The sequence below is a fragment of the Astatotilapia calliptera genome, chromosome 13, assembly GCF_964374335.1.
Source record: "Astatotilapia calliptera chromosome 13, fAstCal68.1, whole genome shotgun sequence".
NCBI classification, from domain to species: domain Eukaryota; kingdom Metazoa; phylum Chordata; class Actinopteri; order Cichliformes; family Cichlidae; genus Astatotilapia; species Astatotilapia calliptera.
This window is the reverse complement of record NC_137434.1, coordinates 19,891,632-19,906,239: the sequence shown is the minus strand read 5'-3', so window position 1 is coordinate 19,906,239 and position 14,608 is coordinate 19,891,632. Positions and strand designations below refer to the sequence as shown.

General features: G+C 40.3%; 2 protein-coding genes across 3 annotated transcripts in view; both read right to left on the bottom strand.

Annotated features, from left to right (window-relative positions):
• The window catches only part of adam12b (ADAM metallopeptidase domain 12b), a 93,835-nt gene extending 85,841 nt beyond the window's left edge, over positions 1-7,994 (bottom strand). For both annotated transcript variants that reach the window (XM_026189369.2, XM_026189371.2), the window contains exon 1: positions 7,485-7,994. In XM_026189369.2, the coding sequence (XP_026045154.2) occupies positions 7,485-7,602 (118 nt within the window). In that variant the 5' untranslated portion in view covers positions 7,603-7,994. The remainder of the gene's footprint in view (positions 1-7,484) is intronic.
• A 3,339-nt stretch (positions 7,995-11,333) lies between these two features.
• LOC113035212 (uncharacterized) overlaps positions 11,334-14,608 on the bottom strand; it is a 20,122-nt gene continuing 16,847 nt past the window's right edge. The window contains exon 7 of the mRNA XM_026190602.2: positions 11,334-12,462. Within this exon, the coding sequence (XP_026046387.2) occupies positions 12,433-12,462 (30 nt within the window). The 3' untranslated portion in view covers positions 11,334-12,432. The remainder of the gene's footprint in view (positions 12,463-14,608) is intronic.

Below are 14,608 nucleotides of genomic sequence, written 5' to 3'. Positions count from 1 at the left end.
CAACATTAGTTCACATTGTCCCAGAATGGAAGTGCATTAAACAAGAAAGCTGAAGCTACAGCATAATTTCCACACATTTGCAATGTTCAAAAGCAAACTATGAACGCCTTCCTAGAAATTACACTTTTATCTTGAAGAAAATGTAATAAGTTATAGTAGTAAATACTAAGATAAGATAAGATAAAACTTTATTAATCCCCCGAATTTCCCAGAGGAACCCACCCGAGGGATTAATAAAGTTTTATCTTATCTTAGTATTTACTAAATACTATTTAGTAAATAAAAATGTCTTTACACACACACACACACACACACACACACACACACACACACACACACACACACTACTGGGACCCCACCCGGGCCCAGCAGTGCAGGGCCTACATGTGCCACTGCATTTCACGCCAGTACTGGGGCCCACAGTAAGCTGCCCATTCACAATGGGTCACCGCAGCAGGTAGCACCACATTTTGGATTTGGCAGATTTTTACACTGGATGCCTTTAACAGTGTAACGCACAGTGGATTTGTCGTTCCTCCCAGACTTGGACTGGAGATATATCCTTGATATACAAACATGTATTTGTCTATCAAGCACTCTCCCTAACAGTCTAATATTTTCATTTGAGTTCTTTTGCAGTATATCAATAAGATCCAGTCTAACTTCCAATTTACCGAGGTTTTAAATCAGCTGCTTTTTCCACTTCCCTGTATAGTGTTTTCTTATTGCAAACAGTTTTGCAGCAAATACTCCTGTGCAGACCCACAGTGGGTGGTGTAGATGAACGGTGGGGCTGTGCAGACAGGGAAATCTGAGTGGGTTTGACCACACAGGTCAGACAAAAGTCAGGCTTTTAGGAGCCCTATATGGGTTTTCTATGGGCAAGCCCAGAAGAGGTTGCTCACAAAAATAGGGGCCTTCATGTGGGCCTGTGAGGTAAAAGTACTATGGGGCCTGCATGGGCTAACCCACAGCATGGCCAACAAGGATTTTTTGTGGGCAATCTCACTATGGGTGGCTTTGAACCCAGGATCTTGCTGCTGCGCAAAGTACAGCATACAGCTGAGACAGGCAGGACTGTCCTTACTTTAGCAAGTACTTTTAGTCATAATCCAATCCATCTTGGATATATAAGTCGATGCGGTTGGTGATATATTCCACTGGAACACTCTGACAGCTCTTGGTGTAAAAGTAAAAAGCGATTGCATCACTTGTTCTTTTGAGCAGCATGGATGTCTGGACCACAGGTCATGCCAATAAATTAAAATGCTGTCATGACATTTTACATAAAACTAAAAATGTCAACCTCATGGTACCATTATAAAAAATTTTATTATAACATTATAAAAAAAACTGCCTAGAGGTTGTATCAGCAGGATGTAACCTCAGGAGCCATGAAAACCGCCACGGAACTACAATCAGAAAGTTGTTGAAATATTTTATTCTGAACCAAACCAGTGGACCAAATAAATAATGAAAGGACAAGCCAGCATTGCTGTAACTAGAGCCATGCCTCGAGCACTGGTTAAAAAAAAAAGACTTCAAAAAAACAAACAAAAAATTCTTTGAGATCAAAATAAAGCACTGATGTTCTTTTTACAGGAGAAAAAACCCCAAGAAATTTCTGTTTAAACAATGCATCAAAAGATTTACCCAGCACTCTGAGTAAGACTGACTAGTTTTTCAGCCCTGCAATTTTTCTTCTATGATTTCTAAGGGAAAAAATAAATGGGCTTAAAATGTAACAAAGAGGAAAAGCATTATGAGCTTTTTAGACACAGTGAAAGAGACCACTCTAAAGTGTCCCAGGGTCTTTTGCAGGGATAGATAACTACAATGTTACCTCATTACCAACAATTCAACAGTGCCTACTATCTGTTCCCACATTGCACACTCTTCCTGTGATAACAAACTGGTGTAATTAGTGCTGAAGGTGTTAATCCTGGATGTGTTACCTCCTAGATCCATTCCAAACACACATCATTATTGTTCTGATCGAGCAATCACTGGCTCAGAGTGAAATGATGGTAATACAAGATTTCTCAGCGTGGTTTAGTGAGATTTACTCGTGTGTCTTATTCACATCCTGTGGGAGCAACAGTGGAATAGCCAATTCCCGTCTTGTCTTGCACAGATTTGGGCATTATGTCTCAGAGCTATAGGGATTTCAGCTCGGGGGATTTAGGGATTAACTGGAATTTATCACACATCCTGGGTCACCCAAAAGCCATCAGCAGGGGAGACAAGGTTTAACAAAATATCAGTAATGCTAGCAGCTTGTTATTACAATGATAATCTTAGTCAATTGGTCAGTCGGTCAGTTCCTTAATCACTGACCCTATTCCTGTCTACAACTCCTGAAATGATTAATAGTAACCAGAGAGCGATTCTACTGATTCTGGTGATCTCCTGACTTTAATCTCCAAGCACCGCTTCAGTGAGACTGTAGTATAGTATATAATGTCTATAACAAGTTAAATTCTATTTCTTCTGTGTCTTCGACATTTTTTAATTTTCCTTTATTGGCTGTCATAAACGGCATATATATGGTACCACATATACCAGCAAATAGCTGCTATCTATAGCTATATTTTTGGGGCTCTGACAAATACGATGACTGAGCAACATAAGGCTAAGGCTAACTCCTTAGCAGCCATTTCAGCCTTTCAAAATAAGAGCAAGGATGCTATCCCTCTCAGTTTCCAGTTTTCCCGATTGTGTCAAAAATCTGGTGTAAAATCCCAAAACAAACATGAAGAGAAACCTGCTCTGACGACCACGTGTGACAAGGAAGCAGCCGAAAATAACTTTCTATGTAGCGTTAATCTTATGACACATGCATTTTTTTTACCCTGTTATGCAGCTAATGGGGCAATTGGAGCCTTTCCTAGCTTCTATAAGATGAAAGGCAAGCTACACATTAGGCCTAACATCACAGGTCTAACGTGCAATTCTTTCAGATTATTAAAAAAAATAACATTTCAGACATTTCACAGTGCATATTTGGGTGGCCATTAATATACCTAAGCAGCCCACTCTATGTGTGGAAAGGACTGAATGATTGTATTCATTCAGAATATGCAATTATGTAATCAGTGATTCAACGTGTGCTAAATTTTTACCAAAAACAAAACAAAAACAAAACACTCAGCAAAACCTTTTGTGTTCTTGAAGGAAGGAAATTCAAGTATGGGCACTCCAATAAGACAAAGATCAAGAGGTCCCAAATTCTGTGGAGAAAGCAGAGCCAATTCTGCTTCACATGTCTCTAAAAAAAAAAGTGTTCTTCATATACTATTCTCTCAAAACACCTTCAATTCCTTCCATGAAAAGCTTCAGGATATAACGGCTATTGGCTGAAGAGCATGACTGGATCCAATAACCAACATCTCAAGGTAAACAGGCTGACATGGAGGTGTGGTGACCTTTCTGTTGTGAAATTATTGATGTAGGGCAACCTGATGGTTCAGCCTGCTGTGCAGCTGCGTGAGTCTCAAACCTGAATCATGTTGTTGCATCAGTCCACTTCCATGCTTCTCTCATCTGAGTGAAACCTAATATTTCTTCAGAGGGATGGTTGGTCAAAGGAAAAGAAACAAACAAGGAACCGCTGCTCTCAAGAAATCATATGTTCACTAGCTCTTTTGTACACTTCCCATTTGTGCTACACTTCCAGCCAGCCACGTATTCATTATGGACGCGAGCAGAGACGACTGCATGTTTAAACTTCTCAGAAATCTGTCATTCTTCTGCATTCTAGCATAAATAACAGCTCGCTGTTCACAGTGGTGACAGGAGCGACTCCATGTTCCCATCCTATTTTGCACCTATTCAGTATTCCTTTCTTCCTCTCTTTGCTCCACTATAAAGATTTTTTCCTTCAGTGCAGGGGAAAGTGTCCCACTAAAATATGTAAGCATCACAGGCGGTCTGACACATCCAATCACTGCGGTAAATGTAGGTGACTGACTGCTTTCTCACCTGTCTCAGTGTCTTTTTTTTTGGTTCTCTAAAGGATAATGCAGACTGGAGAGAAATGCACCCACTCTTATCCATCACACACATGACTGACTGCTGTTTGTCAGAGCTCTTTAGGTGGTGGTCTGTAGCTCTGATGCTGTCTAACACCCAGATTTCTCACAGTTTCACAATACATCGCTAACATATTCTCTTTTTTTTCACCCTGTTCTTTCTTAATAAAATCAGGAATTATTCCATGTATACATATTCGATTCCGAGTCGCTTGTGACTGCTGTTTTTTGTGTACCGCTGTGTTAAGTTGCCTTCGCATGACATCAGCATATCTATTATGTATCTGTAGCATCCACAGGCAGAGCAGGAGGAAGCTAAATCACACTGATGGCTATAATGACCAATGATGCTTAACAGAGGGAGACAACTCTAACTGTGCGTGGCCTTCCCTCGCGGCCAACAGATCAATGCCAGCCTGTCCTCAAAATGTCAAGTGACAGCTTATGGAGGGGCTTGAGAGACAGACCAGGATGAGGTTATTTCCTAAATGGATTTTACAGAAACCTGTTGTTTTTTTCCCCACACAGACGATAGTCAGCATTCCACCACAGACTGGAGAATGGGCTAGAGCTACTTCCCAGGAAACTGTGCTGAAAGGTGACCGATGCTCCTCGGAGACCAAGGAGTCTGTGCATACATTATTGTGTGTTTCAGGGCACTCGGGGTAGGTTTTATTCTCCCCGCTGTCTGTTTGTTTAGACAAAACAGACATTTTAATCTTTCTAATTAATTCTGTCTGAAGCTGCAGTCAGTCTGACCAGCTGATATCCTCAAATCTAATCCAGGTCATTTGGTTCTGTCTCTAATTATTTATTGAGTTTCCTCCACCCGGAAAAAAGGGGAAAAAAAAGACCCTTAGAAAACCAGTTGATATGCAGACGAGAGACAAAGAAAGTCAGGCAGAGAGAGAAAGCAATAGACAGAACGATTCATCAAAGATTTACAAACACGGCCTGCTTGATTCTCGCCCTTATGGGACTTTTATTTTATTTTTGCTATAAAAGTTCAGAAGACAACTGAGCCCTGAAGGGCCGTAGCACTTCACACAAGAAAACACAAATGGTTATTCAAACATACTCAATATTCCAGTCATAAATATAAACAAGCTTTCCGAAGGCTAACAAGCAGAAGGCTGAGTCAACTACTGATAACCTGAGTTTTACTTTGTAGGCTTGTTAAACACTGTGCAACCAAAATTTAATTACAGCTACTTTCACAAAGAAGCTGATCTCCCAGCTTAAACATGAAATATGTTACTATTCTAATCACTTCCTGAGCTGTCAGTCAAAGTTTTAATCAGAGGGGATGGGAGTATGACAAAGCAAATGATTATACAGTACGATGAAAGACTGCATTCATAGCACAAAACCTTTAAACAGATTAATTTTAATCTGCGGAACTTAAATGTAAAGTTTTTGACACTTTTTCCCTACTTTTTGGTGAATATTACTATTTTATTTGTAGCACATGTCTTCAAATATGCATTATTACTGGCTTCAAAGCCTTGGACATGCTCGCTCAGGCACTTTCAATACCACTACAGAGAATGTCCTCATTATCTAATGCATCACTTATTTCACTAAATGACAACACAACAGTTTCTGAACTCTGTCCAGGTTGCTGATTGCAGCTGAGTGTTGGCACAGGAAGGCCGAATGTCAGTCAGTGCTGATCTGATCCATATAGGACTGCCAGATTTGGCAACAGAGGTACTAGCCGCAGAGTTTTTTTTTTTCCGGGGGGTACAGAAAAGGATTGAGTCAGTTTCAGTCAGCAGCAACACTAAGGCTAGCACTGGAGAAGTGTGAAATCACTGCACTGGCATAAGTTTGACCGATTCTGGCAGGGCTCATCACAAATCTGGCTTAAGTCAAGTATCCAGTTATGATGGATTTAGGCCACTGTTAAGCCAAACCATTTTGACTAAATGGATATTTATGACATGATTTTTGTGTCCGGCCAATGTGACAATCTTTTACTTACAGTGCACGCCTACGTAATTTGTTATTTCCACATAAGAACAACAAAACAGGACAACATTTCTTTACAAAAAAAAGAAAACAAAATAATCATTTAACGTGGGGAGGCACTGGTTAAAAGAGATTCATGTGACTGTTAGGAAGTGGGAAGCAAACATCAGTATCCCATGTCAAAGGTCAATATTTTGTCAACCCAACCAGTCCTTTCTAAATCCTTCCTTTCTGGACTTTGTAGCTGTATAACACCTTCACACTATTTCCTTTTTTTTGCTACCAATCTGAGAATAGACATAACTTTTACAGCTACTGGATGGAGAACATGACTACAGCACATCTGGTCTTCTTTTTACCACCATAAATAACAAAATAAATTAAAAATTCAGAAGTCAAAAATTGTGTTGTGCACGTTTATATCATAATTTTTAATAGGATAGACCAAGTCTATCCTAGTCTATCCCAATTTTGGGAGAACATGAAAAGAGTCTGCTACAAAAAAACCCCTCTCTGCCTCCATTCGAACAAACTGTAGTATGACTAAAAGCGCTGTAGCAAGAGCCCCCACCAAGGTGGGGGGAGACTGTGACAAACGTTTCACATAGAGGCTGAAGTCAATATCCAACATTACTGTATCTGACTGCTGCCACAAAAGAGCCTGCCCTAGTTCAACGCTCACGCAACCCATTACAACTGTTTTACTCTCTGCATTTCTGTTTTAACTAACCCAGTGTGTGGCAGCTTTAATGATCCGACAGCTGGCTGATGTGGACAGCAAACAACTCATGAGCTGAATCTTTCTACTTCTCTTTCATGAAAGCTTATTATTGACTTGTTGGCACTGTACATCTGTATTAGCTGCTCCAGCTGTGATGGTAGCATGTGGTATTGTTTCAGTAGTGCACTTTTAACCTTATATGGCCTGTATTTTCTTATTTATCACTTCAGCATGCTTGATCACCTCAAAAATATCTATATTTGAATAGCTCCTTACGTTTAACAGTGGGTGGCATTTATTTTTGTTCCTTTTCCTTTTCTCTTATTACATCCACACATCCACACGCACAAATTTGTACTGTGTCACGTGCTCAATCCCATACACAGACTACCCCATAATCAGTGGCTGATTCATTCAGGAGACATCCTGTTTGGGTTTATGTTTACAGGCTAAAGATGAAGCTGCATCCTCCTGGATGTCAAACTATCTGTTCATCCGCAGCAGTCTGACTTCCTTTTATTGTTTTTCCATCTGAGTACGAAAACTGATGTTAAAAAAACCAATTTCCTTTCTGCCCAGCCTATGTGTAAAATGCGCAGCTTGAGACTAGGAAACGGCTTTTTTTGTAAAGAGAGAAATAAATAAAATGTGCAAACACTGAAAATCACGTTACCAGACTGTGGCTGAGCATCTGCAGCTGTACATGACAATGAGCCCGCTGAGTGATAGCACTGATATTCACAATAAAGATATCCACTCACCCCTCTCTATGTTGTAAACCATGCTGTCAGCATGTTTTGCTGCCGTGGACAGGCACCAGACTCGGAGAGCGAGGATCAGCAAGCCAAAGTTCTTCCGCCGCCTCCAGGTTCGCATCATGCCCGGGTTCGGTAGGGTGAAATGAGGAAAAGCGCTCCGGTCAGACTGCGTTATTAACGTAGCTACCACCAGATGCTTCAACACTGGTGACAGGATGGAGATACGGGTCAAAGCAGTTCACAGTGAGTGTGAGGGAAAAAGAAAAGGGAGGAAAACAGACTTCACCACCCAGACTCCCAACAAGATGCGGCAGGCTGTCACTCCAAGAAAGAAGCTCTCAGAAACTTTTCCATGCAACACCAAACATATGGTGGACAACGGTGAGGGGGGAAACGAGAGATAAGCGGCAAGTGTTAGCTAAATGTTTCTGGGAAAGGGTGTTGCTGATGTGAGGAGGGTGTTAGAAAGCGACAGCACAGACAGAATGAGAGGAGACTGTTGGAGAGTATAGTGAAGCGGACTTGCCATCCCCTCTAGACCCAGAGCAGCTACAGTTTGCCATGTGCTCTTCACACGCCTCTGGGTCCTAAAGTCTATCTGCGTTTAAGACCGCTGTCGTTCTTTGTTTCCCTTTACCTATAACGGAGTCAAACCTAATCCACTGACCAGTGGTTCTTGAACTTTTTCACAATAGAAACCGAAACGAGTTCACCCCAAAACCAATCATTAACAATTTTAATGAGTTTGCTGCCAGCCCACTGAAATTATCTGATATTTTCGCCCATAAAAATCATATTCATTCAACTAAGTCTATTCTGGACATTCAAGGACATTTTTTTTTCTTAAGCAGCAATAGCCACTTGTGAAACCTGGAGATTAAAAATATAAAAAATAATTATATTAGCATAATCTTTTATAAAAATCGGCGATATATAGCACTGTATAATAACTGCGTATTTTGACAGGTGAAAACAGCTTTCAGGCACATGATTGTACACACACTTCTGTAGTATTTCATGCAGCTGTTTTTCTTAGATTTATAGTGTACATATTATTTATTAATGCAGTTTGCACTATTCTCTCACACAATGTTAGTTTTACTGGTGGACTGGGATTGGTCTGTATAAGCAAATGTATTTACTAATAGCAGTATCATATACGTTTTTGCGCTTTCTGTTCAGAGAACATTCGAGTGGATGATGTAAATCAATGAATGCATAGATTTTCCCCCTGAACTCTGCAGGGGGGGATGCTGGTTAGTTATAGTTTTTCTTTCTTTTTTTTGCCCTTTATGTGTCTGTGATAGTTAATTAGCTTGTTGTCAACAAAGAGTAGGTGAATTTAAAGGGAAAAAAACATTGACATATGGCCAGCCTTACAATGACAAAACATGTTTGTCAAGGGTAGTGTCGTGGATGAGAGAAGGAGGACCCAAACGCTGGACTCACAGGCAGGTAGGTGAAGGTGGATGCTTATTGCCGAAGGAGTGAGCAAACAGTACAGAGGGAGGAAATGGCTGGCTGACCGAATGAACAAAGGACTGACTGACTGACTGACTGACTGACTGACTGACTGACTGACTGACTGACTGACTGACTGACTGACTGACTGACTGACTGACTGACTGGACATGCAGACGACATAGACATCAGACATACATCATTAATGACCCGACATTGAATGGGTAGAACAGAGGGCTTAAATACACAGACTGGTGATAATGATGATAATGAGAGACCGGTGAGTACACAGCTGAACATAATGAACTAATGATAATGGGAAGAGGACTGAACATAATGCACACAGACCAAGGCTAACACAATAAAACAGGAAGTGGAACAGGCAGTAGATAAACAGTGAACATGAACTAAGAATACTGGGTCAAAGACCCAGAAACCCTGACAATGTTATTCAGGAAAAAATATAACTAGAGCAGCAAACGAATAAGGAGAAAAAAAATATATGAAAGTTTATAATAAATAAAAAAATGTGAATTTACATAAAATTGTGAAATTAATGAATTGAGTTACAAGTCTAAAGAAATCAGACAGCCTTGTCTTGAACAGTCTGCTTCTGAGAAGGAATGTGCGTAGGCTGTAAAGAAAAGATTTTGCAGAGAATATAATGTAACCTACTGTGCATATCTTCCTCTTATTAATCTTCAAGCTCTCTTTTGCTGGCTTCTCACAACTTAACAGGAAACATAAAAACCAGATCAGTGTGTTTGAATTTCTGTATATTTCTCAGAGCATGTTACCAGGATACACAAATGTGGCTTTTCTCCAACCGCTTCTGCATGGAAGTAATCTGCACATTTAAACATTTCTTTATATGTCAGCGACAAATAATTGCAGACAGATTTAAACCAATTAATTCCATGAACACAACAAATATTGATCTTGCTTATTTAGTCTTAGTCCTCCTACTCATCCTTGAAACACAGACAAATGTCTTCTTTCATCTAGCGGGTCCAGGGTGAATTAGGATGACTGGCTTTTTTCTGACTTTCTCAAGCATGTGATGATAGAGCGGCTGAGATACACACAAGTGAGATACAGAACTCAGCTCTGAAAAGGGCAGAGCCCAAGGGAGGTTAGCGAGTTTTACCACAGCATCGCTTGGGATGTAATTTGTTGGAAATGATCGTGAGAAATTCTGTGATGAGTTGTGTAGAAGAAAATCTTTGAATGCAGACTCATGTGGTTTCTGAGCTGACATTTTTAAAACACTAAGCCTTTTAAACCTGTTGTGCCCTGATTTGCTCCTATAAGTTTTCTGTCTTTTTTTTGCGTGGCAAACTTTGAAGTAAGATTTGAAATAATGTGACATTAAACCATAGACCTAGCTATCTGCACAACTTATAATTGTAATGACTGATGGAATAAATGTAAGACCTTGACCGAACTAGCATGATTCAATTTCTCAGAACAATCTATATTAAAAAATATGAGTCACCTATCATCTCCTCTTCCTGTTTCACTCCGTCTCTGTGCCCAGGCACACAAACCGCCATAAATCAGGCCCCATCTGTGTTCTGCACAGGCTACCTGGTGTGGTTTAGCCTAATCTTTTTTAGTGAGTGTGCTGCAGGCAAAAAAGTCACAGATGTATCTCTGCGCAGGCGTCATTTCACTTCACATTTCCACTGAGGTTACAAACTGAAAAAAAAAAAAAGAAAAACTGAGAGCAAGGGAGAAAGAGGAAGAATTTCATCGCTTTGCCTGAGCTGACTGGAGTTATGTCTGCGTTAGGTCTAGTTTTGCCTTTTTAAATGACTACCTATTGTTCAGCCTGAGATTCTTTGATGGCTTTAATGCCTTAATACACCTAAATATAAAAACACATGATGTCATTGAGGCTAGATTTTCAAATAGTATGCCTGCTAGGGATATGCCTAATGACTAAACGCTTGTAATGAGTGGCTTTACATGCACATACACATTTAGCACTGTAAGCTCACTTCTTTCTAAGCCTGCCATATCAGTCTTACCCCTCAGGGCTGTTGAGTCAGTCAAAGCCATTGGGAAGCCAGCTGAAGGGCCTCAGAGCACATAGTACACATTCTGCGGAGATAACGCTGTGACATACAGACACATGATGCCTCAGAGAGAGACGGGCTGACTGACAAGCACTCGTCTCCTCTTATACGACTGCCTGTCAGTATGTGTTCATCAACTGGAACCAGTCTACATGGCAGGAGGACATTTCTCCCATGCGCATTACTTTTGCAAAATGGCTTTGCTGACCTGACAACACAGGCAGGAGTAAAGTCAGTAGTTATTGATGCTGTTTACTGCACCTAAGGGCCTTAATTAATCACTTTAATCCTAGTGGAGAATGAAATACAGCAGTAAGCAAATTTAACCTTTATTAAACATTTAACGTAACATTTTGCATTTACTCCAAAGCAACTGACTCACCAAAGAATTTACTCTTTGAATATACTGTGTTTTTCCTGCAGCACATGTCCTTCCCGTCTTCTCTCCTCATCCCAGCAGGCACTGTTTAAATGCCACAGAGTTGTCAGTCACCTTTACAAGGTATATGTGGTCTGCGGTCCCAGGCTGTGCTCAGGAGTCTCCTCTCTTATTACAATGTCATCTTTGGTTTGGAGCTGTGTGACAAAGGCCCCTTTCACGGGTGCTGCAAGTCTCCTGAGTTCGATTAGCTTGAAATTCCACTGTTCCGGATGGGAGGTTCCACAGGCCTCCAGGCACATGTGAAGTCAATGACGAAACGTAGCCTCCCTCTCCTGCTTTATGAACACCTACTGTACAGTAACAATGACAGCCAAGGTTTTCTGGTTAAAGCACCAAGGCTTGACTTCCTGTAAAATAACTTTAACGCAGAATGTCCGAGGGATACATTCAATTTATTTTGCAGCCCTTGAGCGACATTTGTGGAAAAAGATATATCCAATGAAGAAAACCATCAGGAACGAAACTGCTCAATTTAGATGATTATGTCTGTTTTGTTTGACTGCTGCATGTTTATTTGACCAGCAAAAAAGACCTGACAACTGACAAACTCATCACATTTGTCGGTAATGAGCAATTGTCGGTGGTAGGTGGGGTGTGTGGGCTTTGTTATTGTTTGCACACAATTGATCTCACACAGATTTCACTTCATGCAATTTCCACCTGCAGACTACTTTTACAAAATTGCCTATTTAATAATAATCTGGCATCTCTGTTTAGTGTCAGATTGAATCATATCAGTAACAGATAATAGCCAAAATACATTATCCTCAACTAATAAAAGCCTGGTGACAATATCTGCAATATCGTTTTTTTCTGGTTACAGGATGCAAAATACAACATCAAATGACATACATGTAGCATGACTTAAGTAAGAAATTAAAGGAGTTATACAGTAATTATTATTGCAAAGTGTTAAGCTTGAAGATGCAGTAAGTGGTCAGTGAAGTATCCCCATTCGCCGGTGTCCGATTTATCTTTGCAGGACCTGATCCAGAATTTTCTGCAAGACAAGAAAAACAACAATGCTACGCTAGCTCCTGAAGATCAAAAACATATCTGTCTACTCTTAGACCTCCCTTCTCTTTTAAGAACAGCTCAGCATCACTCAGGTAAGACGCAGGCTGCCAAATTGGCTTTCACTTCCATCAGCTTCACTGCTGAGAAGGCTAAGCTCAGGTAGGGGGAATAATTATAGCTTGCTTCCTGACCATACACCCCTGCTATGCAATCATGCTTCTCTTACAGTACTACACAACAGCTGAAATGAAATTTCAGCCAGCATTCACAACCAGCCACCCTCTACACTGTGCTATCAGACCCTGCTGTGAGTCTTAGCTGGGCTCCCCCCTGTGTGTGCATGTATATGTGTGTGTGTGTGTGTGTGTGGGTTGGAGAATTTCTGATGAAATGAAACCTCTAAAGCACACAGTGTTTGTTAGGGTGAACACACTCCTTTTCTCTCAGTCTCTGTGGTTGGGCCCAGCTAATGGCTTCATTTGAGAGGTGGGAAGGTCACACTGGCATCATAACTGCTCCATTTCACCAGGAAATAAAATATTCTCTTACAGAGCGATTTGACATCACACTTTCTTCTACAGTTGCTCGCTGTGTCAGTAAACCACACGACTGTGATTTACTGTAGATTCACAGTTTTCTTAAAAATGAAAGGGAGGCCTAAGGCAAAACAGTTCCCAGCATGCCTACACAGTGGCAAAGAAGAAATAAGCCTTTCAATTTTAGCTCATATTGAATAAGATCATGGAAAAACACGTGCACACACCATTTCGCTCTCTCTCTCTGTCTCTGTCTGTCTTTTGTGCGCACACACACACACACTCACACACCGAGACTGTCATAATTGTGTAATTATCTGTAAGAGATTGGAGACATCTCTTCACATTTTTCACATCTCACCTGACTGACAGTGAATTCATTGTTCTGGTTATGTTAGAGACTGAAGGCTCGATCATAAGGGAAGCCAAATGGATCTGTCTGACACCGCATGTCCTAAATATATCATTCATTCGCCACAGGCCCCTAACAGCTGAAGGATGTGGATGCTTCCACATCCTTCAGCTGTGCTGCATCATGTCAGCATTGCCTAATGGATATAAGCTTTTGTAGTGCTAGATTTTTCTGTAGCAGTGAAAGCCAAAACGACATGGTTGTGTAAAGGATGAAACAGGCTTAGCTGTAATGCAGTAATGATTTTGTTCTGGCATGACTGATAAGAAGGTTCTTTAATGCTTTCTGATTTTTGAACACACCGCAAATAACAGATTTCAAGCAAATATGAGGATTTGTGTTTAGATAGACCTTAATGTTGAATTCATACACTGGCGATACTCCACAGTGAGAAACGACAGAAACATCAGCAGTTGAGCAGTGACCTCTGGTGGACAAGGATCAAACCACGCTTCATTTTTAGATGCGGACACTATATTCATTAATCAAGATACAATTGCAGATGGTTAAAGACATCTGAACATATATATTATATTTTGTTTAAGTTGGTTTTTCTGTGAAATGGTTTTCTTTTAGCTTTTCTGAGAAATATGCTAAAACATGTTAGCATGCTGAAGAATGACTGGCCTCTTGTTTTTTTTGGCTGTGTGTGCTTATGTTTCCATTAATTAATCCAGTCAAATACAACTGAAAATACTGAAACATTACTTGAGTATACAGTACTGTGCAAAAGTCTTGAGCCACCCCTCATTTATTTATATTTTGCTTTAAAGGAGCCAGACTTGTACATTTTTTTTTTTTGAGTGGTCTTGAGCAACAGTTCTCCACGCTCTCAGAAAGACTTTAAAAGCTTTTCTGCGGACGGTGACTGCCTTTTTTTTTTTTTTACTCATTTTCAGTCCAGCAGCTTAACACTTACCTAAGAATCATTCAAAACGGCACTTAAGTCAAAGGATGAACCAGGGTTGTGTATACATTTTTGCAAAGAACCAATTTTAAATAATATCTTTAGGCACTTTATTACTTGACACCTGCCATTAAAGTCATACTTTGTTTCTTTCATTGAAAAATGCCAAAGATAACACAATTTGACAAGCATAAACATGTATTTTTGGACCAACAAGGTAAATCCTAATGAGCTATTGTCTGAAAATGTGTTATATCTCAGCATGATGTGCAGT